Genomic DNA, 23,648 nt, shown 5'->3' with positions numbered 1-23,648 from the left:
GAGAGTCCAAAGATCTGGGCCTATTCTGTGTTCTGCAGCCCATCTTGCTAGGTACCCTTATGCAAGCTGGTTTTCTTTCCCCTCAGTTCACATGTGCTTTGTTGGCTGGTTTCTCTTGCTACTAATAGTAAGACTTTCAGTAGTGTCATGGTTTCACTATGTGGGCCTCACTGGAGGTACTATAGTGACACAAAGGTAATATCTTTGCTGTTCAAAAACATAGAACTCCAAAATAGTTCTGCAGTAGGTGGTAGGTGTCATTGTATTTGATTGTACAGGAAGGTGAAATAAATGGTGTCTATCCCTGAAACAGTATGGGAAAGTGCCATTGTAGCCTACAGAGAAAACAAACGGCTTATTCTTTTCTGGTCACTTTTGCATCAACATAGACCCTCTGACAGGACCTTCACCTTGCAGAGGACTAAAGAATAACAAAGCTAGATCAGTGGGGCTGACCAGACTGCCTAATTGAGTGAGCCTAACCATGGAGTAGGTGTAGGTTTAGAACAAGCTTTGTCTCAACAGCTATCTTAAGCTCGAGAACTCAGCTGGAGCTCCTGATTTTCCTTGGAAGATAGTCAAAGAGCTCAATCTTCTGCTGCTATTATAGGTACAACATCAGATTCCTGGTAAGCGGGACAAAACCCACATGTTACAGCTGAAAAAAAGCTTCAGGAACATCTTATCCACATAGTCTAAAAGGAAGTGACAATTTCTGGAACGTACTCTTTTTTCAGTCCTTGGGACACTGTGGGTCACAAGATAGGTAATTAATGGGTGAAGCCAGTGGCGGTCTCTGGATCCTTGAGAGTCCATGGAATCCACAGAAGTAACTAAGATGAGTAAGGATTGCTAAACAAAATGAGTATATATATAAAAAACCCATATATATTTGAAATATATATTTCCCACGCTGAACAAAGCCACACAGATTGGAAAAAGCTGGAAACTGAAGGTAAAAGTACAACTCCAGAGTCTGAAGGAGGACACAGAAGAGGAGAGCTTGAGACTTTAATGACTCAACTAGACAACCACCCCTAGAAATGTACCCCAGAGAGCAATACTAGGAGACAGATAGTCTTTCATCGGCCTTTTTTGTAATTTCTAACTTCTTAGATTCCACACATTTCCATGTCCTTTAAATAGAACAGGGCTTCTATCAATCCCTTGATCTGTTGTCCTGGCACACACAATGACAGTCCTATGTGCAGATGGAGCCAGGGGAGTTTTATTGCCTTTTTTTCTAAAAAACATGTCCAAACTGCTTTTGGATTCACTGCTTCTCCACCCCCATCATTCTGCTACCTCTTCCCATTTCTTTGCTGCTTACATTGCATGACTGTTCTCCCACTTGTAAGATATATGCTTTATTTTATAACATTTCTCATGCACTAAAAAAAGTGCTAAGTCAAGCAGTTACCAGAGCTGGAAGATCTAACCTTCCTCCAATTGGCACAGCCGTCATGTAATAGCCATCATGTTAACTTTAAGTATAGATTATTATTATTGAGCTTGTATTACCTTGGCTGTTTGCCCAGCATGTCCTTGATAACTCAGGGTCACAAAAAATGAGTAATACTCTGATCGTACTCAATAAGACACAGGATCAGCATGATGAAAATGGCCTTAGAATTCAAGAATCCTTTACATTTGGCACTCCAAATTAAATTTAAAAATGGTTTAGATTGCTTTCCATGAATAATTGCTATTAACCCTTATTCCCCTTCTTGCCCCTTCCCAAGACTATTATTGATTCCCAGTTGCTCAGATGCTAAGAATATCCTTGGATAATGTTTTGGAGATTTAAGGCACTAACGAGTTTATGAAATTAATGGGATTCTGTAGGTAGCAGACAAAAGACAGCTGGATACATTTCTCCATGCACAAGTAGCTTGACTTCTGCCTCTGAGATGGGAGCAATGCCAAATAATGCATTTTGGTTGTGCACTCTTGTGCAATCATTCCCACAATAGAATTACATTCTCCTGATGTGGGATGGTTTTTCACCCCTGAGCATGACCCTTTTATAGTATTTCCTAGTCAAACAATTGACACAGAGCTGGCTTTCACAGATTTCTACCTCTAGGTAATGATTAAGTGTTTTCAAAATCACACCATAATTGGTTCAGGTCAATGTCACAGGTAACTGGTGAAGCAAACAACAGCGAATTCAGACAGTTCCAATATCACAAGTCACATTGCTTATCCCAAGGAAGATTCATTTTTCAAGTAGAAGCTAAAGCATAAGCCCCCCAAAACAAAATTGAAAAAAAAAACCTAAACCATCATTTTTTTCTGTGTAGCTTGGGGAAAAAAAATTGCAACATGCAAATCTAAAGAATATGCAGAAATAGTGACTGAGGTGAGAAGAGAGAATTTGGAGTACAGTGGCCTTTCTCATAGATTCATATGTTTCCGGTTTGTGTTTAGAAACTAGGAACACAGACTTTAAATACAAACTTAAATTTTTTGTGTTAGATGATGGCAGTGGATGGGGGATCCTTGCTACAATCAGTTGATTGACCTGCCCTGGCACTAGCAGTAAATGACATAAAAGCCTGCACTGCAATCTCAGGATATAAACTTCCATTATGTGACTCTGGCAAATACACTTTTACACCTCATTATCACAGAGCGTGCTGCCTACTTGCGTGTTCCTTGCTGCCCAGTTATATGTGTGCTCAGTATCTCCCTCATTAGTTTTAGCCCTTCTGCCCTGTGCCTCACTAATCAGAGCTAACTAACATTTTTTGGGAATCCTTTTCCTCCTCAGCCTGCCCCCAGGTAAAGCTGCTTGGGTGTTGAGAATAGGAAGAGTTTGTATTTTCAAAACAAGTGCTGTCTGTCTTGGGCACTCATGCAGAAGAAGCTAAAGCTAGGAAAAATGGCGTTATTATTCCATCTGTGACCTACCCGTTTCCTCTTTCCTACTGCTAAAGCCAGCGTTACTTACATCTTGGTCAGTACAATAAATTTCCATCATTTTCACAAATGCTCTCCCTCTTCTAGGGATTTTCCATTGCTGTTGGAACTATGCAGTCCTAACCACCTCTCCTTAAGTTACATTGCCTTCATTTGAGGCATTCCCACACAACAGAGCACAGCTGTGATGGGATGCACCTTGGGTCAATATACTGAGGTGAATTAAAAGGTGTGAGCATGACACTGCATTTGCTCTTTCTGCTTGCCATTAGCTGCCTCGTGAATAGCACACTCATATTGTTTGCCAACTTGCAGAAAAGAAGCTGGTTTTGTGAATGCCTACCATGCACATACACAGACACTGTGAGATTTGGCAGACAGGAGCAAGTGATGACAGGTTGTCATCAAATTATTCCTTTATATTTTATACCAACAAGGATCATCCAGATTCATTGGAAGGAGGATGCAGGAAATATAAAATGCTTTTTAGACAACATTTTCATTAAGAGTACCCAAGTTTGCTAATTCTAATGCCCAATGATAAACTCTGTTTATTTTTTCTTTTTATTGGTCCCCTCTCTGCTTAGTGGGAATGAAAACAAAGCAGACTTGGCCAGCCATTTATGTGGAAGGAAATTGTGAGCACAGCATGTCCTATCAAAGCAATGGGTTCTGCTGTCTTTTTTGTGTATGGTATAATGGGATATCCCATCTAGTCAAGAAAACCCAGCTCTGGCCTAAGCCAAAAGAAGACAAAGTTTATCAGGACCATGAATACTTACAGGTTGTAGGCTGAAGGAACCCAAGACCAGCTCATGACACTTTGATTTCCATTCAGAGTCTGACCCTTTTGTCTGAAGTAGGTCCCAGGCTACTTTGGAAAATGGGGAGTTTTGGCTAGAGGGATTTGGGACACAAGTGGCTAGGTCTCCAGCTGTCATAAATCAATACATTTCTCTTTATTATAATATCTGGAACACACTGGGAATATCTTTCTGTGTTTCTGAGCAGGTTTGTTCCAGTTAAGACTGCTTCCAGTTTTCACACACAGTCTAAAATGTCCAAGTATGAGAATTTTTTTCTCGAAATAGAATCTGCACCAAAAAAATAACATTTGAGTGGATTTCTGGAGCATAAGGAGTTTATCAGGAAGTAGCAACTTGCATTGCAATTGCTTCCCCAGAAAGGTCAACTGACAGAGGTGCTTTCCACACTCCTCCCAAAACTGTAGGTTTTTGCTCTTTCCATCATGTGATGTTCTAAGAAAGGAGGCTACACACATTCGTTTAATATTATAGCTCCCTCGTGATATCTTCACTTTCTGTAATGAGGGCAGTGTTGCTAACTTGTTAGGAGCCTGAGGACTGTATCAAATTAACATAGCATGGAGGAGAAATTAACAGAGAGGGGAGCTCCTTGCATGAAATGGATTGAGATCACTGATGGCCCTTTCTTCAGACTTTATTTTTGTATTACAGACAGAATGTTAACAAGGATAATATAGAACACTGTTACTCAGAACTGGGATGCCCTTGTTTTTGTTCAATAACCTGAATGACCAAAAGTAATTAATCCTTCACAATACTAATCATATAATAAAGCAAGCATGATTTGGGTGTTTAACTGTGAGAAAGAAAGGAAAGGGGCACGGGTCTTGGTAAAACTATCAGGGTGAAACAACAGTGAATAAAAGAATCTTTTAGTTTTGCATGATAACTTTTAGTTTTGCATGTGTTTGCACATGAGTAAATCAGGTCACAGTGTTGTCTCCATAGGATAATGCTGTGCTTCTGCTAACACGCAAGAAATCAGAATGGAGCTCTTTCCAGACTTCATCATAAAGCAAAACCTGGTAAAGGTCAGAGAAAGCAACAAAGGAATGCAGGACAGAGAAAGCCAGGCAATGGATTCATGAAGGGGAGTTTCAATAGAGACCTCAATACTATGTTTTTCTTTAAAATTTTCCTTTGCAGAGCATAGTTGATAAAATACACTCTCTCTGCAGTGATTTTTGTCAGCCATACATGTCGCTCATCTACAAGCACAAAAGGTACACAGAGAAGTCAGCAAACTGGGAGGGTGTATGAAATATAAAGCCTGTGTAATGTTTGTAAAGATCAATTTGCTGCAGCCTCAGCCTTTTAGTGGTTGTGGCTTGCTTGTGCAGTGATTGTTCCTAAAAGGGGCTGTAAGCACTCATTGTGGGACATCTGTTCTCCAGTGGCAATGAGGGCAAGGTGCTGCTTCGACACAATCCTCATTTGTGGTTTCACTGTGCAAAGTGGGTGAGTCATTACTGACAGATCCAAGGAGCTGTAAACCCAGGCATGATCAGTGTGCTGACAGCAGCAGACATTCTTCTAGATAATGGTTATTGCCAAATATCTCATTTTTTTCTGGTGAAGTCTTCCTCCCCACTTCCATGATCCTTGATTGCTGGGAATGCTGGAGGCAAAATCTCCCCTCATCCCCCTGCCTTGGTGCCATGTGCAGGGACATCTTCTCCTTCCTGATGGTGGTTATTACAACAAATGGAGCTAATGAAGGACTGAGCCAGTCCACAGAAACCTGCTAATTAACTTTGGGACATACCTGGTTACATCTTGTAGTGGTAAACAATTTTATCAAAAAATACCCAAGATCAGCAAAAACAGCTCCCTTCTTCTCTGCCTCTAGGTGTACAGGCTGTGCAACGTCTCTGAATTCAGTAAAGAAGCCCTGGCCAGCAGCATTTTTGTACCAGTGTAGTCTTGGGTTAGTTTTGGAAAGCGCTTGGTGTCAGCCCAAGTTTGGGTTGGCTTGGTAAGGTGAGTTTGTGGGCATCAGTCCCCAGAGGGCACTGCCATCTGCTACTGGTGGCACGAGGGAGCTTCACAGGTGCTTGCCAGCAAATGGCAACAAAAATATGTGTGGTCAATCCCCACTTGCTTAAAGACAGCTCACAGTCACAGACCAGATGGACTTGTCTTTCTTCTTACAGTTCCAAAGACAAAATATACAAATACAAATATAAAGACTTAGAAGTCACATTCTAAACTAAACATAAGTTTGGGGAGTGATGCTCCTGTGGGGAGAAGTGCTAATTAGTGACACCTTCTGCTACAGAGCCCAGTGACAGACGGGTCTCACTGCAAATGAGTGGTTGGTCTGGAAGGACTATGCTCTGGGGAACCTGCAGGAGTTAGACAGATTTAGCTACACCAATTGGTAATGATCTGTGGACAGTGAACACAGGAGCTAAGATTTGTCAACTAACAGCACAGACAAAGTGACAATAAGATGTGCTTTGGAAAAATGACTGCAAGGTTTTATTTGTTGTTGTTTTACAGTACCATGGCCAAGTGATATGCATCCTTCTCTTGACAGCACTGGAAGAGAACTGGGCAAAAGAATTTTCCAGGTTCTGCCACAGACACTCTATGATATCTTAGTCAAGTCACTGAGTCTTGCTGTACTTTATAACTTGAAGACAGTAATATTTCAGTCCCCCCAGTGTCCTTTATCTGTGAGTTTTCTGGTAGAAGCTCTTGATCTGCATTTGCCATCACTAGCCTTCAAGCAGTCGGGGAAAAAAGCATTCGCTTCCCCAAAGTTGGAAATATTTTTTTGAAAATCTCTGGTTAGAACACTTTCAATTTTCAAGTGGAATCTTGAAATTTTCTAAGAAAATCAGACAGTTCATACAAACTCTTTTTTTTCCTTCCCTCCCCCCCCCCCCCCCCCTTAATTTTCTTTCAGGAAAAATTAAAAAAATCTATTATCTGTAATAGCCAAGCCTGGTGGACATATTTCTGGGATGCGGGACTCCTGGATTCAAAAGCAGACAGAGCGCAGGTTAAAATAGGTCTTTATTTCAGTGAATGCCCTGCACCCTCTGGTGTTGGCTGTAACAACACAGAAGCTCTTTCCTTAGCATTTCCTTTCTAGTGTCTCAGGCAGAGGGACCCTGCTCAGTGGGCTGAAATGTTTAATTTTCTCTGCGCTCCGCTGAGCTTCCAGCTTCACATGAGGACCCCAGGCAGATCCATGCAGGCTGCAGGCCCTCCCAAGTGATAGAGAGCCACACAGCTGGGCCCCAGTCCTTCTGCAGAGTCAGCACCAAAGGGCTAAGGTGGTTTGTAACAAAGGCACCCCTCTGTAAATGGACTTTCCTTTCATACCATCTGTAATGAAATCCTTTAGGAGCCTGACTTAGAAGAATATTTGTTGTCACCAGTCACACAGTTTGGGAAGTTGAGGATGCAAAGAAATCACTCTCTGGTCTGCTCCGAAGGAATTGCACCCCATCCTCATCTTCTTTTTCCCCTTCCCTTTTGTATTTTTGAAGGATTTGGGCAGTTTCTATCTTCATTAATCTGACTGCATCTGAGTGACACACCTCTTGTCTGTCCCCACATGTTTGCACCAGCTCAACTCTTCAGCTTGTTTCAGGCTGCTGTTGATGGTTGCCTGATTATGACCTTTCACCAGCTTTTGAGGCCCTGTAATATCTGGTAAATCCCAGTGTGGCAGCTTAGGGAAGGAAGGTGGATGTCAAGAAAGCCATCCAATTTTCTGTAGTGGGAATTGGGGACATTTAAGTCTCACAGGCATCCTGCTAATGCCAGCAAGATGCAGGGGTCAGCAGGGTCAGGCAGTGGGGAGAATTATGACAGAGCAGGACTGTGGCTAGCAGAAAGGCTGCACAGGGTCAGGTGAGACCCTGAAAACATGCATAAGAACCAGGGAGTAATAGTGCTCTATCCCTGCGTGTACTCAAGCTGGCTTCTTGCAGAGCCAGTAAGTGAGGCTTGGGAAATTGCCACAGCTCTTCATCTTTTCCTCCTTTCCTAAAACACAGCTATCAAAACCACAAGTGGATGCTTGTATTTTGTGGGATGAGCCTTTATTGGAATACTTGACATTTAGTTCTTCTGCCTATGTAATTTGTCTTTTCAAAGGGACATTACACTTTGCATGGGAGTGTCTTGCTGGGTTCTCTAAGCCATTTTTAAGAAACAGTCCATGTAAGTACAACACTCAGGCAAAGGCTCAGGACCAGGCTGCCGGAGGTTGGGCTCACAGCCCCACCTAGGAAGTACTTCTGATCAACATAGTCTATGATAGTTGTAACAGCTAGCATAGTCTCCTCACATGTGGGTTGAATCTGATCAGGGGGTAGAACAAATCCATGAGTACCCTTGTCTCGCAGTTCAAATGTGTAGGAGAAAGGAATGCCAATCATGTAAGCCCAGTCCCGTGAGGAGCCTGAGTTACTGTCTGTGAATTTAAAAATAGAAGGGAGATATATATATTACGCACAGTTCTTTGAAAATACTTCTTGCTATAGTTAATGCAAGATTATACCAGAATCCCTGAACTAAGCAGTAACAATACATCACTGTGACATGGAGAGCAGAGTTTCTAGGTGCTGCAATGCTTAATTATACTGAAAGTCTTCCATGGAATTTCCTAAGTGGAGTTTTCTAACAATCCTCCATAAGATGGTATTGTACAGGAGATGAGTTCCAGGGATTCTGTGTTTTTAGCATTTTACTGTGATTAGTGTGGGGTACAGGATGGACTGGCCATTTGTCTGTTCTGGTACTTCATTTCTTACATTGTCATTGCCTGGAATTTCTTTGTGTATTTGTTTTTAAGCATAATTTTGGTCAAGTCTGAAAAATTTCTGGCTACTCCTTGTACAACTGTTCATCTGCCTCCTGGATCTTTTTTCTTACCTATTCAGTATAAGTAAAAACCCTGGAAAAATGCAGTCCTAGGCATGGACAAGTTTCTGTATACTTACACCTCATTGCTCATGGAGTAGGTGACTTATGTGACTTGGAGACTGGCACAGACAGATGCTGTGATTATGCAAAACCACATGGGTACTAGAGCCAACTACTTACTGTTCTGAGTGACTAGTGTGACTTATTGCTTGCTGGGAAAACATGGGGTTTACCAGGCAGTCTCTAGGATCCTCTAGTCCTCTATGTAAAGGCTGTCAGCTAGTATCAGCTGTGATGGTGTGTTCGTGATATGGCTATCCGGTCTGTTAGGAACGAGGCTGACACCAACATACTTCACACAGAACTGCAAGCAGCTGCCATGTGATAATGTCTGATGGAGTAACTATAGACCTGATTGGGATTTTAATTTTTGCTTGACTCCAGTGAAGACAAATAGGAGTTTTGCTGCTGACTTCAGCATGGTCAGGATGATCTATCACCAATCTTCTTCTGTCCCCTGTGATCTGTCTGTGAGGAATTCATGTAGGAACTAGCTTCTGAACAATGCTTCCTTCCTTCCCACAGTCAGCTTTATAATGTACAGTGTTATCTTGTATTCAAATGACTGCTGCTTAGATGTTCCACTGAACCAGCCTATTAAATATTACTCAAAGAGGAAACTCAGCAAAACAGTACTTACTGATGCCTGTGACACAAGAATGACTCTCTTCTTTGAAAACCAGAGCAATCAAAGGGAAAGATAAAGAAACTTACATAAAATTAGAGAGGTTGATCCTACTTCATAGCTAGTCCCGTACTTTCCCATCAGGGCAGCAGCTGCTTTCTGTGCAACATGCATCTGTAAGTTCAAAATAGGAACAGCATTGTCATCAGTGCCAGTACATTTGGCAATTATTTTGAGTGGACCAAAATTTTTGTCTCTTTCAGCTTTACATTCACATACGATCAGCTTTAAGTTTTGTTATTATTAGTTCAGGACTTTAGAGAAACCCTTACAAACATTTGGGGAATTTGTTCCTGATTTTTAAAATGCAAATTCTGTTAAAATTTTTAAAATTACTCTGCTATTAGGTAGAGAAGGTATTTGTTCTGTTGTAAAAGTAGAGGGCTGTCTTGGAGAATTAGAGCCTATGCTGTGTAGCATACTGATACTGAGTGCAGCAGTGACTGATCTCTTACACTTGTTATATTGCCATAGACGCTGTATCCCACCATCTCTAGGAACTGAGCCATAGACAGACAATGACTTCTCCAATGGCTCATATGAAGTCCGAACCCACGTGCCTCATGCTCGTGACTAGTGCTCCAGCTACTGGAATGTTCACAAATATACATTAATGAGCTCAGAACACTAAGAAACTGAGGGGAGAAGTAACCAAGAAGTAGGTGCCTACTTTGCTCACATTCTCCTAATGAGTACATTTGGAATATCCTTTCTGGACACAATATGATGACCATGTGTGTATAATGTGCTGGCATCCTGAAGTACAAATGCATTCTTGTATGCAGCAAGAACTTGGTGCTCTTTTCCACTTACATTGCATTGCAGTAACTCTATCTGTAATAGTTCAATTTTCCTGATTTAAGATGAAGGATTAGGATTAATTCTGAGGCAAATAAACCTTGCTGACACTGCATGGAAGGGCAGTAACTGTGGGCCAAGCCCCTGAATAAGCCCAGCTCCTCTGAAGGAAAGGCAGGAGGCCAAATAGAGTTGTGCCACATGCTACTGCCTGTTCTTGTTCTCTATAAGTGTAGAAGATGAATGTTTTGCCCTACCAGTTCTTTGCTGTTACTTGGAGGTTCAGTTGTGAAACCATACGGAGTGAGGATGTACTGTCCGTAGGAGTGAATTGTTAAATAGCACAAAATGTCACTCTTCTTCCTTTCAATAAACTGAGCCACAGCTCTTGTCTCAGGCTCTGATTCTGGTCCAAATCCACAGAAAATGTCACTGCTGCAGTTATAAGAAACACCAGTACCTAGAAAGGAATACAAAAAGTGAATCAAAGTAGAGCCATATAAACGCCAGTTCAGAGGGAACAGGGAAAATTACCTTGGAGTGTTAAGGTGTGTGTTTATGTAGGCAAGGAGACTAGACAGCTCAGTGGGACTTGAACATTTTACTCTGTTCATAGCAACTAAAATTTGCTAAAAGAATGAAATATTTAACACACATTTACAGTGTTGGCTGCATGGCTGCAACAAAAACACTCTAACACCACCACAGTGTACCACCTGCCAGGGAAGCTTCGGACACTCCTTGAAATTCATGGCAAACACAAATATTCGCTGTTAAGTGACTAACACCTAACATTGATGTCTAGAGCTGATGCTTGCTCCTGTAGTGAATTAGAGGTATAGTTATATAAGCAGCAATTTTCTGGTCACAAAAATAAATGCTAGTTGAAAGTAAATAATTTAATAATTTTACAAACTACGCTTTTATTTTTACATATGTCTTGATGAAAATATGAATATTCCTTTCTTATAGGACTTCATCTTATTTCAGAGACTAGTTATTACTCTTGCTTTACATTTGTGTTGCTGATCTGAAATACTTGGAACTTACTGCCCCAGGAGGAATTGAAGTTTCGGTTCAGATCTGTCCCATAGCAGGTGCCATTCATATGTGGAGAACGGTTTTTCCTCCACAAACGATCCTAAACAAAAGTAACTTCAGTTACATAATAAGAACTCAATGATCCTAAGGGGGGGCCTAATGGTAATATGGTGTAAAGACTCCTTTATTTTAGACCTCTGCATTCTGAATAACTCTTACATTGTAAGAGTGCAACTCTGTGTGCAAGGGTGGTAAAGCTTAGCGACAGAACATTTTATCTACTACAGCCAGGCTGTCATATTCCATGAGCCTGCATCCACCTTGAAATAAGCCTCCTGAGCTTTAAAAAATAAAAGTGTGCTTCTTCTGTAGTACTCAGCTGCTTCCATGCAGTGTTGCGCTCCTAAGACTTGGCATTGTGAAGGATACCTCTGTGTCCACAAGAACTTATGTTTGTTTCAGATTCAAGATGATGAATGCTTTTTGTCAGCTAAATGTTGCTGCTGCTCCTTGGTTCCCTGCTGTTCTCACTGCTATACTTGGTTCTCTGCAGACCTCATGGTGCTGTCTGTATGAGCTTCCCAGCTGAATTGCCTGTGCATCCAAGTGCAATGTGTGGTATGCCCCAAACTGCTGGGGAGCAAGCTGGGAGACAGCAGGACCCACATGGCAGTAGGCTGAGCCTGTTGGACCATGCTGAAGTCCTGCATCAAAAGGAGTTTTGACTGGGCTCAGGAGCCTGGAAGCATGATGAGAGCTGCTGAAGACCAACATTTTACATTATCCTCCATATCAGAAAAGGAAGATTATGTGGGAGGGCACAGTTTTTTCAAAACCAAATAGCCCAATATTTGACCAATTCTCCTCCTGTCTGATGTTGCAAAGGTGCTTAGACCCATCTGCTAGTTGAGATTTCTTTGAAGAATGACTGACTTGTCCAGATGTGTTTAACTCCACCAACCAAGGTTTGAGCTGTTAGCAGGGAAGTAAGTCCAGCCCCAGAAATGCAAAAGCAATTGATCTTGTGGTTTTGTCCTTCTCTCTTCCCAAGGCTCATGACATTTGCCAGGAATTTTTAGCCCTGTAGTCTCAAGTGACTTCTGATTTACCAGAAGAAACAAAACTTCTCTGCCATGAGAGGATTTGTGTGAGTAATGATTCTGTCACTGCCCTCTGTTTACATATAATTGCTGTGATTGTATCTAAAATTAACAAAACATGCTGTGCACAGCTAACTTTACATCTAGTTCCTGGATTTTCGCTACTTACTTTTTCCCAGGAGTAGATGTAGCCATCAATATTGAGGACCGGCAAGATGTAGAGGTCCAAATTCTGCAGAAATCTGCTTATCTTTGGGTCAGATTTGTAATTTTGAAGAATCTGAAAAGAAAAAGTACAGAGGACTGAACAGATCATATAGTGGTAATCACTAGAAAGAGCTAGGTTAGAATTATCATCACAGAATCACTCACTCTTGGATATCACCATGGTATCCAAGATCTACTCGATCCCCAGATATGTTGAGATATCTACCTTTTGCCATTAACAAAGTGACAGTGTATCCAGTTATAGTGTACTTTACATGGATACAGTCATGCAGCTATGAAAACTGCATGATAGCGTACCTGTGCACCAGGTACTTTCAGTACATGTGGAACATTGCTACACAATATCTTACAGTTGCTTTATTCCAGGGGGACTGTGGCTTTGTGATGCAGAGAGGCTTGATCCAAAAGCCAGTGTGATAAATTGAGAGATTGCTATCAAGTTCAGTGGCTTTGGAACCAGTTCAGGTGGAAGAAACAATGTGCTAGCAAATATTGTCCCATATCTCACCTCAAACTGTGATTTGGACTTATGTCTCCACAGATATCTGTACTGTGTACTAATTTTGAAAAACATATTTTAACAGAAAAAGTATAATTCTTGGTACCACAGGAGAGAAGAGGACTGAAGTATCCAAAGTGCTATAGATCTTTATTATCTAAGTGGAAAAGTGAGGACTCACTTCTTTCACAAACCACTGGCAGAAGGCTGGAGAGATCCATTCTCTGGCATGAATCCCACAGTCCATCCAAATGATCTTTTTGGTTTTATCTGATGGCTGACTGATCTGAGAGAGTATAAAAATGATCATTTGGAAAACCATTACATTACAATAAAATAGCCTAGCATAATACAGAAAGAAAAGGATGAGCCTTGATATGCTGTTGAGCCATCTGAGATTATTATTATTACAGACATCATTATGACAAGCTCTCCTTCCTAATAACCCCATCTCTGTAGTATCTCAGACCAAGAGTTTTAAAGTGTCTGTTGAGCAGGAGTGTCAATAAAACAGTTTCTTTTTCATTTATATTAGTCATTCACAGGACTGGTTGTCTTATTTTGAGGTTCTTTTGTTTTAGAAGGGGAAGGACAAGAAGTCAGGGAATCTAATTTTACTCAGTGGTAGGAACAGATTAGACAATAACTAATCCAATTATTAAGACTGTGGTTTTTTCTAGAGTGTCCGACAAAGAATGTCTGGAATACTCCTAGCAGAAATGCTATATGATGTAAAAAGTAATAAAAACAACAAAACAAAACTCTTTATTCTCACACACAGCTGTTGCCAAGCTAGTTTCAGCTTGATTTGTATTTCTAAACAAGACTTAGTTAAATTTGTTGTCTTCACTGCATAATAGCAATAGCAAGGTTATGGTGACAGTGTATGTGAAAGCTAGCAAATCTTACTGCACTGTAGAGGAATAAAACCATCTCCTGTTATTTCAGTGAACTGGGATGAGCACTGTCTTAGGAAAGATCTGGATCCTGTCTTCTCCTGTGTACTTCTTTATGAAGATACCTTTTAGTAATTTTAAGAAGGTTCTTCTCTTACCTGCAGATAATACATTGTTCGATTCTCAGTTGTCCTCCCCAGGTAGTGCTGAGTCACCAGCTCACTGTTGCTTTTCTGGATCTGAGTCATCCATTGATAAATCTGAAATAGTCACAGAGAATTCTTGGTCCAAAGTGGGAGTTCCCTTCTCTTTCCCACCTCCATTTCCAGATTAAAGCATTTTCTTTTGCTTAGATAAGAAAGGTTTTCCTCAGAACTTATTTCAGTCTGTGATATCACTCAACACTCATGGAAGACCTTTCACTTGCCTCTGAGCAAAGGCATGGACATGTCTCACTGGGTGTTAAGAGATAACATCACTGCAATACAACACCGATACTCTGTTCTGGATCTCATTCAACACGCCCATCCTATTGGGCATCTTTCTGTTGACTTCACCAGACACTGAGCCACACCATCAAATCTTCAAAACAGTATTATAGTCTCTTCCCTGTCAGTACTGATTTTCCACATCTGAGTTCAGCAGCATTCACCTGCAATGGGTAGCTCAAGCAAAATATACATGAGGCTTGACTCTGCTCTCTCACTCTTATTATGTGGCTAGGAGGAAGAGTACCGCCATGCTCTGCCTTTGTCCAGCCTTACACACTGGTCTGTGAAACATTTCACCAAGAATTCTTCACTAACCACCCTCATAACATTACTGCCTCCTGAAGTGTCAAAAACCTGTCCTTACATTACTTCTTTCTACAGGTGCCCCACTGTTCTCTTCTTCCTCACTGGGATTCCAGAGACTGCAACAGTCATTACAATTCACATTCATCTCAGCATCAAATATAGTGGGTCTAGATACTAGAGATAATGATACTAAATACTAGAGATAATGATAAAGCATAATAGGGTAGAAAGGTAGCAAACCAGTAAACTAAACCCCAGAATATTATCTGCAAAACAGTATAGCTGCTTCATGCAGAGCATTTAGGTTCTGGTCAGGGAGGAATTGAGGATTTAATAAAAATCAGTGGCAAATTCATGTTCAATTCAACCAGACCAAGATTCTAGTCAAAGAGTAAGGACTGATTCTGCAAAGAAGAAAGCCAGAAAGAGCTCCACTGACTTCAGCTGACCTTTCTGCAAGCACAGAGCGTCTTGCTGTGGTATTTACAAAACAGCAGCAACAAAAAAAAGCAAGCAGACTTGGGTTCCTCTTTACCTCTTCCATTGGATGATATCGAGTGTAGTCATAACCTTCTGGGACCTGCCTGTGGCTGCTCCTCTCCCTTGGTGTGCTCTGATCCACAGGTTCCTGCACTTCAGGTATTAGGACTCTGAGTGGAGAGGAAAGGGGGACATAGAAAACATTTACAGCAGAACTATCATGCCGGGTACATTGATAGGATGAGAGGAAATGGCCTCAAGCTGCATCAGGGGAGGTTTAGATTGGATATTAGGAAAAATTTCTTTACCGAAAGAGAGTGGTCAGGCACTGGAACGGGCTGCCCAGGGAGGTGGTTGAGTCACCATCCCTAGAGGTGTTCAAAAATCGTGTAGACGTGGCACTTCAGGGCATGGTTTAGGGGGCATGGTGGTGTTGGGTTGATGATTGGACTTGATGATCTTAGAGGTCTTTTCCAACCTTAAAGATTCTATTATTCTATTCTATGATTGCTTACATGAGCAAATGAAAGGATTTAGCCTCCTCTGTTGTGGACTGCCTGGCAAATTCATCACCATCAGCATAATGGTTACTTTCATTTAAGAGAAAGTTCAAAGCACTGAGATTTTCACTGGGTTTTAACAATGAAGTGATAATTTTACCAGAATTTTTAAAGTTTGACAATTTTCTACAAAAAAAAGTTCAACATCTTTCTTTTTTTCACCACTTCTACTTCTGGGCAAAACTCTAAAGTACCACCTTTTGGAAAAAGGAGGGAAAAGTGAAAATTTAAGATTATTGTTTCATTGTATTTTATGGAGACATTTTCAATTTACAAGGACTTCACAGAAGTATTAATTGCAATTTGCAAAAATCAGAAGAAACACCCTCTTTCCTTCAGAAAGCTCTTCTGACTTTTTAGCTACAAATTAGTTCAGAAATGAGTATAGCACAGGCATGATTCCATGATCAAGAGAGTCAATAAAAAACTTTTCCTTGTCTTCAGAGGACTTTGGATCACACACTGTGCTTTCTCACTGCAATCACCCCATGTAACACTGTTACAAATCTGTGCTCACTGTAAAAACTTGTGAGAAGACAATTGCAAAGGTAGCTTAAACGTTGTTGATTTCAAACACTGTATGTGCTAATAGGGTACTCTGCTGACAGTAGCACTGATCGGCATTTCTGGAAACTGCACATGAGAAACTTTTAAGAGTAGTTACAGCTGACTTTCACTCTGAGCTTTGAAGTTTATTCACATCTGAACTTCAAACTAAAATTCAGGCAGTGCAAATTCCCATGAACTAAAACCACACACGCAAAACGCCTTATCAGAGCTCTGGAGAAATGAAATCCCTGGGTCTGACACAGTCAGAATATTGATGTACTGATTATAATTTGTCATTTATGTCTCTATCATTATATACCTAACTGTCATGTTATCTTCCTTGCATGTCAACTGCCTTCTGAAAGGTGGTTCCTGCTTTGAATCTGTTATAGGAACTTTAACTCTAACATTGCCATACTCATCTCAACCCCTTTGCAATACAAAGCCAAAATTTCAGCTTGGCTATTACATTACCTACCTCATTCTTTAGCACCCTACACAAGGTGGATACAGTTCTTGCCACAATCCAAGGGGGAAAAAAAAAGAAAACATTAACCTGCTAACTTCAGTTTAGTCTTTAAATTTCACTAGAACCAGATGAAACCATTAGAAAACAGAGAGCCTTGATGTCAATGAGAGGTTAAATATCTTCTCTAACGTTGTCTAAGTCCTGAATACCTAAACCTGATGCTAGATCATTTGCACTGGCTCCCACATCATCTCTCTCCATCTCTGGTGTCAGAGCATCACACTAAAAAGAATTTGTCAGGCAAGATGCAGGATGTCAAGATCAGCTTTAACTCTAAACAGATTTGAAGTGGCAACCAAGCCTTCTTTAACTTATCTTTGATTGGTAAATGTCAGTGTATGTCCATAGGCCATTTGTAACCAGCCCTGAATGACTACAAGATTGTTTATATTAAATATAGATAGTTACTGGTTACCTGAAAGTCAGTTCCAAATGGGAATGGGACTGTGTGAGAAACAGATATTGTTTAATCCCACATGGCTTTATAAACACACTTTGTCTCTGGATTAGATCTTCTGGTTGGCAGTAGAAGCGTGGCAGTTAATGAAGATGTGTGGCAGGGTAGGTGTGATAAAGCGTCATGGGCCATTTGCAGCTCATGGCTCTCAGTGTGTGTGCAGTGGGGACCAGCTGCCAGGACCTTTGTCCCAGGCTGGGATGTCTCTGGCTGGCTGGTGCCAGGAAATTCTCACCAGACCGGTGGGGGCATTGGGGTAGGAAACTGCAACTTTGAAGAAACTGGCTGAATATTCACTTTGAAAGAAATCTTCTCCAAACCAGAGGAGCAATGAAAGACAAGGAAGGGAAAAGGAGAGCTACAGAGACTGCTTCTCTGCAGTGACACTGGCTAAACCTTTGGGCTCTCCAAGATAGGAAGGATCCTGCCTTCAAGTATCCGTGCTTTTCAAGAGCAAAGCATGCTTCTAAAGGTAGTGGTTGTACCAAGTTTGGCTTCCTGACTTTAGATGAAAAGACTGAGTCATACATCTGAGCTCCACCCTCTGCCACTGAGAAGGCAACAGCAGGAAACAAGACAGATTGGGCTGTCTCACATCCTAGCTCCAAATTCACAGTCCAGGCTAGTTGGAAGGTGAATAAACAGGGCATAGAGGAATGTGCTTTTAAATCTCAAAGGTATGTATAGCATCTGTGCATCGGGTAGGTCAAAGTAGGTTGGAAGCACTTGGACCAAAGGTTGGGTCCTATCACCTGTACTTGCTGACGGTTAATTGGAAAGGGCTATGTCCTTTTGAGATAGCAAGCAAGATTGTTAGAGCCCGCCTTTCCCATCAGGAAATTAGAGGTTGTACTTGTAAGAGATCATATGCTGATCTAAGCTGTCTTTCACCCTCTGCACCAGGGGGGCTGGGACCCTTATGTGCAGGTCTTCTCCAGCCCAGATGTCTTCCAGCAGGCGGGGCTTCCACAAATCCAGCTGTGCAGAGAAGAAAGAGATGCATAAATCAAGCTCTGTTTTCAGAACGAGAAAATATATTTAAGGTAGATTATCTGCATATCAATAAATGGAAGAAGTTTTCTTTCAAATTCTCCCCTTAACTATTCTCCAGTCATCTGTTCATAGAGCATGAAGCACAGGCTTAGTGTTTCCATTGACTCAGGCACCACTGATAAGGAGCAGTACCTTCACAGAGCCATGCAAGGAAATTAACTTCCCATAAATTCCTTCAGGTGGTGGAAGGGCAATTCCACCCTACACTAAGAAAAAAAAAGTTAGGTAAAACTTTTTCAAGTTTACTTTAACCTTCATTCCTGTTCAAAGTTACATGCAAATCTGTTCTACAGCTCAAGACCCTGCTCTGCTTTTTGGGCACATATAATTATTCTTACCAGTAAAGTGCTGCAAAGATGCTGAAGATGCTGGGCTTGCTGAAATGTTTCTGGCACAATATGCAAAACCTGATCTCTGGAAATTCAGCAGAGAAACAAGATCAGTTTTAACGTCTGTTAAAGTATCCATGATTTCATAAGTCAAAAGGAGCTATTTTGTTACGTAGAAGGAAGACAGAGTATGTAACTGAGTGCTGTTTCAACAAAAACATGTCTGAGTGATGAATTCCTGGAATGTTTTAGCTACAAATAGGACTAAATTATGTGAGTTTTCTGTTGGTAGCATTAGGTTAACTCTGCTTCCTTGCCAGTGGCAATTCTTTATTCACCATACCAGCTTCACTGAATCCAACTGCTTGCATGAGCCCTGGTGTGTGTTTCTGCCTTTGCAGGAGCAGGGCCAAAACAAGATCATTGGTAATATATAATAAACCATTTATTTGATAAGATGTCACTTTTTTTTCCCCTCCTGTTCAGGAATTATTCGATATTCGATTATTCTGGATAGAACTGGTGCTTTGCTGATCTACTTCAGCATGCAAAAACATTAGACAGCCATGATAAATGAACATTGCTAAGAGCTTGAGATGTTCACAAACTGCTTGTCATAAGAATAGCCAATTCATTCCAGAAAGAGTGAATAATGTGGTCTCCAGAATTGCATATTCAGATTCAATTCACAGGGAACAAAAATTTCTAGTACAGAAATTTAAAATCTATCATTATATATCTCTAGAAAAGACATGCAGATCCAGTATCTGAGTATATATTTTCATGAGGCCCCACAAAACTTTCATTTACTACAGGCTTAATCTGTAAAAAAAAAATATTGAAATTTTATAAACAACAAATTAAAATGGTTGGAAATTCAGAAAAAGCAAATCTGTATGTTCTATTAAAAAACCCTTTGAAATTATTTTTCTAGGGTTTTTTAGTTCAGATCAGCTTTCCAGGACTGACAGTGAGTGTGACATTTCTAATGAAAGGGTTTCATAATGAGGAGTGGATTTTGATTACTACATTACATTACTCAAAGGTGAGATAGCACTTTTCCACTACTGATATAATAGAATGGGGAACTCAAGAAATGTTTGTATTTGTTAGTAACTAATAACTACTGCTTCACAGCCTCCTCCAGTGACCTCAGTGGGCCTTGGAGCCTTTACAGGACAAGTACAAAAAAAAAGAACATTTTACATTTTAAAGCTTTTGTAACAGAAATTCTTGTTGCAAAAGCCTTGTATGGCTTTTTGTTAAAGCCCTGGTCATTATGGTTATCAATATAATATGCTTTCATCATCTGAACTGCAACTGCTATCATTTGTGCTTCCATACACAAATGTACAATTATCAGCTTAATATACATGCAAATAGAATTCACTATTCATTCACATTATCCGCTGAAAAATAGGGAGGTTTGGGTTTTTTTTACATCTCTCTTGAAAATATCACCTTTGCTGACAGAGAAACGTAGAACTTGAGAGTTAAAATGGGCTGTTTACTACTGGTTCAGGAGATGCTGTTAGCATATAGGGCCCTCATCTATGGGGCAAAATGATTACATTTGCATTGCTAACAGTTTGGTACAACAGCCATGATATCTTTGTAATAAACCTTGTAGATGCAGGATAAACATCTTTGCTAGGAGAATAAACATCTCAGCTGCAGTTCAGAGTTTGTTCTCTCTAAATGCCTGGGTTTGCTTTGCTCTTTGTCTGTCAGGAAGGGAAACAATATCCTGTAATAACTTTCTATCCTCATTGACATTATGTCTTAATTACACCAAATGAAAGAAATGCCAGACAGTCAGATTGCTGCCAGATGGCCAGCTCTTATTTACTGATAAACCTTTTACAATAGCCAGTGTGGAGACAAATCATTTTTAATAGTAAACTAAGATTAGAAAGCACACACTTGTTTATGATTATGGACTAGGATTCTCAGTAGAGAAGTGCAAAGTCAGCCCATGTGACCATGGGAGAACAACAGTTTTTTAAATGCTACAGTTAAGCTTTCTTACGAAATTAAAGGACTGTTCTCAGCACAAGCTGTGTTTTCTTGGATGCTTATAGAGCAGATATTTCATTTAAGTTGTTGAACAGAGCAAATGACAACTAGAATGGGCTTTACTAGTCATTTAATCTTTGTGCAGGTGCTGCCAACCCAAAGTCACACTAACCATTCAGTTAAGCCTGTTTTTTAATCGTATGCAAGTGCTCAACAGGTTCAGTCCTGGACAGCAGTTAGAAACAAAAATGAACACTACATTACCAAGGGCTCTCACTACATCCCTGATAAAAATCTAAAGACTAAATATTATCTGAGGGAAATAACATTTTAAAGAGAGAAGTAATGACTCTATGCTCTGCCGGGAGCTTTGCCAGGAGAGTTGTGCTATGAAGGAACTTACTTGCAGTAGGTATTGCGTGGTTTTCTCTCCTTTTTAAACATCGATTCTGGGGATATAATTAGTCTAGAGGTATTCAGCACTGCACTACTTTCTTTGTTTACTTTAGAAAATTCTGTGTATAAAGTTATATGTGGATAGCTGGCCTCTACACTATATTTGTGCCCCTACTGCAAATCCCAACTGCTGTAAAGGCAGAGTGACCTATCATCTCTTGTAAAGTTGAGGATGAATGAAAAAAAAAAAGTTTAGATAGGCAAACAGCGTAATTTTATATCACTCATTTTCTTATGAAGCAGAACTGAGAATGGAGAATACAGCACAACTAGAGATTTCATACTTTTCAAAAACGTTACTCAGTAATAAGAAATGTGTTAATCTCATTCTCTGAACACCTTGGGGTGAAGATTGTCTGGACTAACTCCATTAGCTTTTTTTTAATTATTGTTACAAATTTCCAACAGCGGTTCAGTATCTGAGCTGCTTTTGAGACACCATCTTTTTCACATAACCTCAGCTGCCTTTTATTGTTGGGTATCATTTTACTCAGTCATCCTCCCCTCCCCCACTTTATACTCAGAAAAGGCATTTTATTCCTACTGCATCTGATTTCAAAGTTCATTATGAAAGATGCTAAGCCGAATGTATTTCGGCTAATGGAAGCAGAGCATCCTGAGGTGCATTTGAGGGGCATTCTGTGTCTCCTACTGCTGCAGCCATTTCTTTGTTGGCTTGGATTTTGTTCTTTCTTCATTTCCCGTCTTTATGTTTCCTTTCCAAATCTTAAAAAGCTTAAAGCTTAGTAACCCTCTCACCATGTTTTCAGTTCATAATTGTTATTATTATTTTTACACAGTCCTGGGAATTTCACTGCATGCACAGTTCTTCATGATACCCCATTCACACTCACCGGTCATATGGCAATTGCAAGCTGAGTTTTCCAGGAATTAGCATCCCCAGAGAAAAGGTGATCCCAAGAAAAAGCCACATCTTCATGCAAAGACCCTAGCCCTGACAGTGCAGGACTAGAGAGGAGGAGGATAGATCTGGACAGAACAATTTAATTGTACACAATTATAATATATAACCAGGCTTTTCCTGGAAGGGAACCTGCCCTTGTTGAATCATTAACTTCACTTTTAAATAGTTCTACTTTTTCTTAATTCTCCAAGCTCCCTTCCACACCCCAAAACACAAATAGCCATGTTCTTGCTGTAGTAAGATTTTTCTGTATGTCACCCTCAAATCCTTGAAAATGTTATGTGACAAAGTTGGGAGTCATGGGAGAAAGTGTTACCTGCAAAGCCCATGGCAACTAGTGAATATTAGCTTATAAAAATCATAGGGATGGGAAAAACGAGAGAACAGTGGTAAAACAAGCTCCATCCTTGCTCTCTTCCTTTCTGTGTTTGTGTCTTTCTGGAGCACTTCTTAAATGCAGTTCTGTCACTTGCCTAGCCAAAAAGAGGACATGAAAGGAACAACCAACATTCCTGTAAAAGGGAAAGATAGGGACATCAGAGTCTCAACTAAACCACTTTCAGTCGGACCAGATCAGTCTCTGGCCACAGACTATCAACTTTACACTGTCATAAAAAGTGTTTTTGTTACATACTCAAAACAGTGGGCTGCTTACTGTCTGAAATATTTAATTTCTTGCTTAGTTCATATATCAAGAGTGAACAGTTGAATTCCTTCCTTAATAGACTACAGTTAGACATATAGCACAGTTCTTCAGAAATAAGTTGTTTCACTCAGCTTCTCTCTTAGATTAAAGCTATCCCATGGTGATTTAATGCAGAAAACTGCATGGATTTGGGGGGGAAGAGAGTCCAGTTAGTCAGTTTTCTTGTGTATACATGCAATGGACATTAACTGTAATCATGGTGTCTTTGTAAATCTTTCACAGCAAAGTATGAAGTCCTCTTACGTTACTACCAAGGCTGTCATCAAGAAAACAGGCAGCAGAACTGTCCCAGTATAAAAAAGGAACAGCTTAACTCAAAAGTGTGTTCTCACAAAACCAGGCTGCATGCAAGGGAAGAATATCTTCTTTTTCATATATTGCACCAGAACCCTTCCCATTTTATTGACACACACTATAACCTGCTCATCAGCGTGAACATGAAAATGGTGAATATTTCCCTCCATGTAGATATCCAACCCACAGTGACTTCCATAAGTGCTGAAGGAAGTCCAGTTTACAGGATTAGAGGCAGCTCCATTTGTGAAGAATCAGAAAAACAAACCCATGTTGGAAGGCCATATTCCATATTGACACCCAGGACATCTGCTCAGATAACCTTTGCCTTTGCTTCGTCTCCACCACTGCTATGAGGATTAATGTTCTGAAGTCTTCTGCAGTGCTGGCTGAGCCCTTTTACCAGATCTGGCTTTGAACTGGGGTTCAATCCCTTGACAGGAACTCAGAAACTAAGAACAAGAAAAATGGAGGCATAGATAAAAAAAAAAAAAAAAAGGCTTTGTCTTTTTTTTCCCTCTTGCAAAAAAGGTAGGCACAAATGGAGCAAATCATGA

General features: G+C 40.4%; 1 protein-coding gene across 1 annotated transcript; it reads right to left on the bottom strand.

The window, feature by feature from the left end:
• Positions 1-7,912: 7,912 nt before the first annotated feature.
• Positions 7,913-22,100, bottom strand: CPO (carboxypeptidase O). The gene is made up of 11 exons (XM_064453323.1): positions 22,021-22,100; positions 18,704-18,779; positions 18,166-18,290; positions 15,273-15,387; positions 14,099-14,200; positions 13,226-13,330; positions 12,487-12,597; positions 11,227-11,317; positions 10,434-10,636; positions 9,408-9,492; positions 7,913-8,181 (listed from the first exon to the last, which is right to left on the bottom strand). Exons 1-11 carry the CDS (start codon positions 22,098-22,100, stop codon positions 7,913-7,915), a joined length of 1,362 nt encoding a protein of 453 aa, XP_064309393.1.
• Positions 22,101-23,648: the final 1,548 nt, after the last annotated feature.

This window comes from Phalacrocorax carbo, chromosome 5 (assembly GCF_963921805.1).
Source record: "Phalacrocorax carbo chromosome 5, bPhaCar2.1, whole genome shotgun sequence".
Taxonomy (NCBI): Eukaryota; Metazoa; Chordata; class Aves; order Suliformes; family Phalacrocoracidae; genus Phalacrocorax; species Phalacrocorax carbo.
The sequence above is the reverse complement of the archived record's forward strand: the minus strand, read 5'-3'. Positions and strand labels throughout refer to the sequence as shown.

What these genes read in the sequence shown, in the direction of transcription:
- CPO (XM_064453323.1), bottom strand. Translation starts at nt 22,100, where the DNA reads ATGTGGCTTTTTCTTGGGATCACCTTTTCTCTGGGGATGCTAATTCCT. An exon ending in GCCAGTGGTTTGTGAAAGAA is followed by an intron (nt 12,598 to 13,225) that starts GTGAGTCCTCAC and finishes TTTTCTTTTCAG; the next exon opens with ATTCTTCAAAATTACAAATC. An exon ending in ACATCTACTCCTGGGAAAAA is followed by an intron (nt 11,318 to 12,486) that starts GTAAGTAGCGAA and finishes ACTTTTGTTTAG; the next exon opens with GATCGTTTGTGGAGGAAAAA.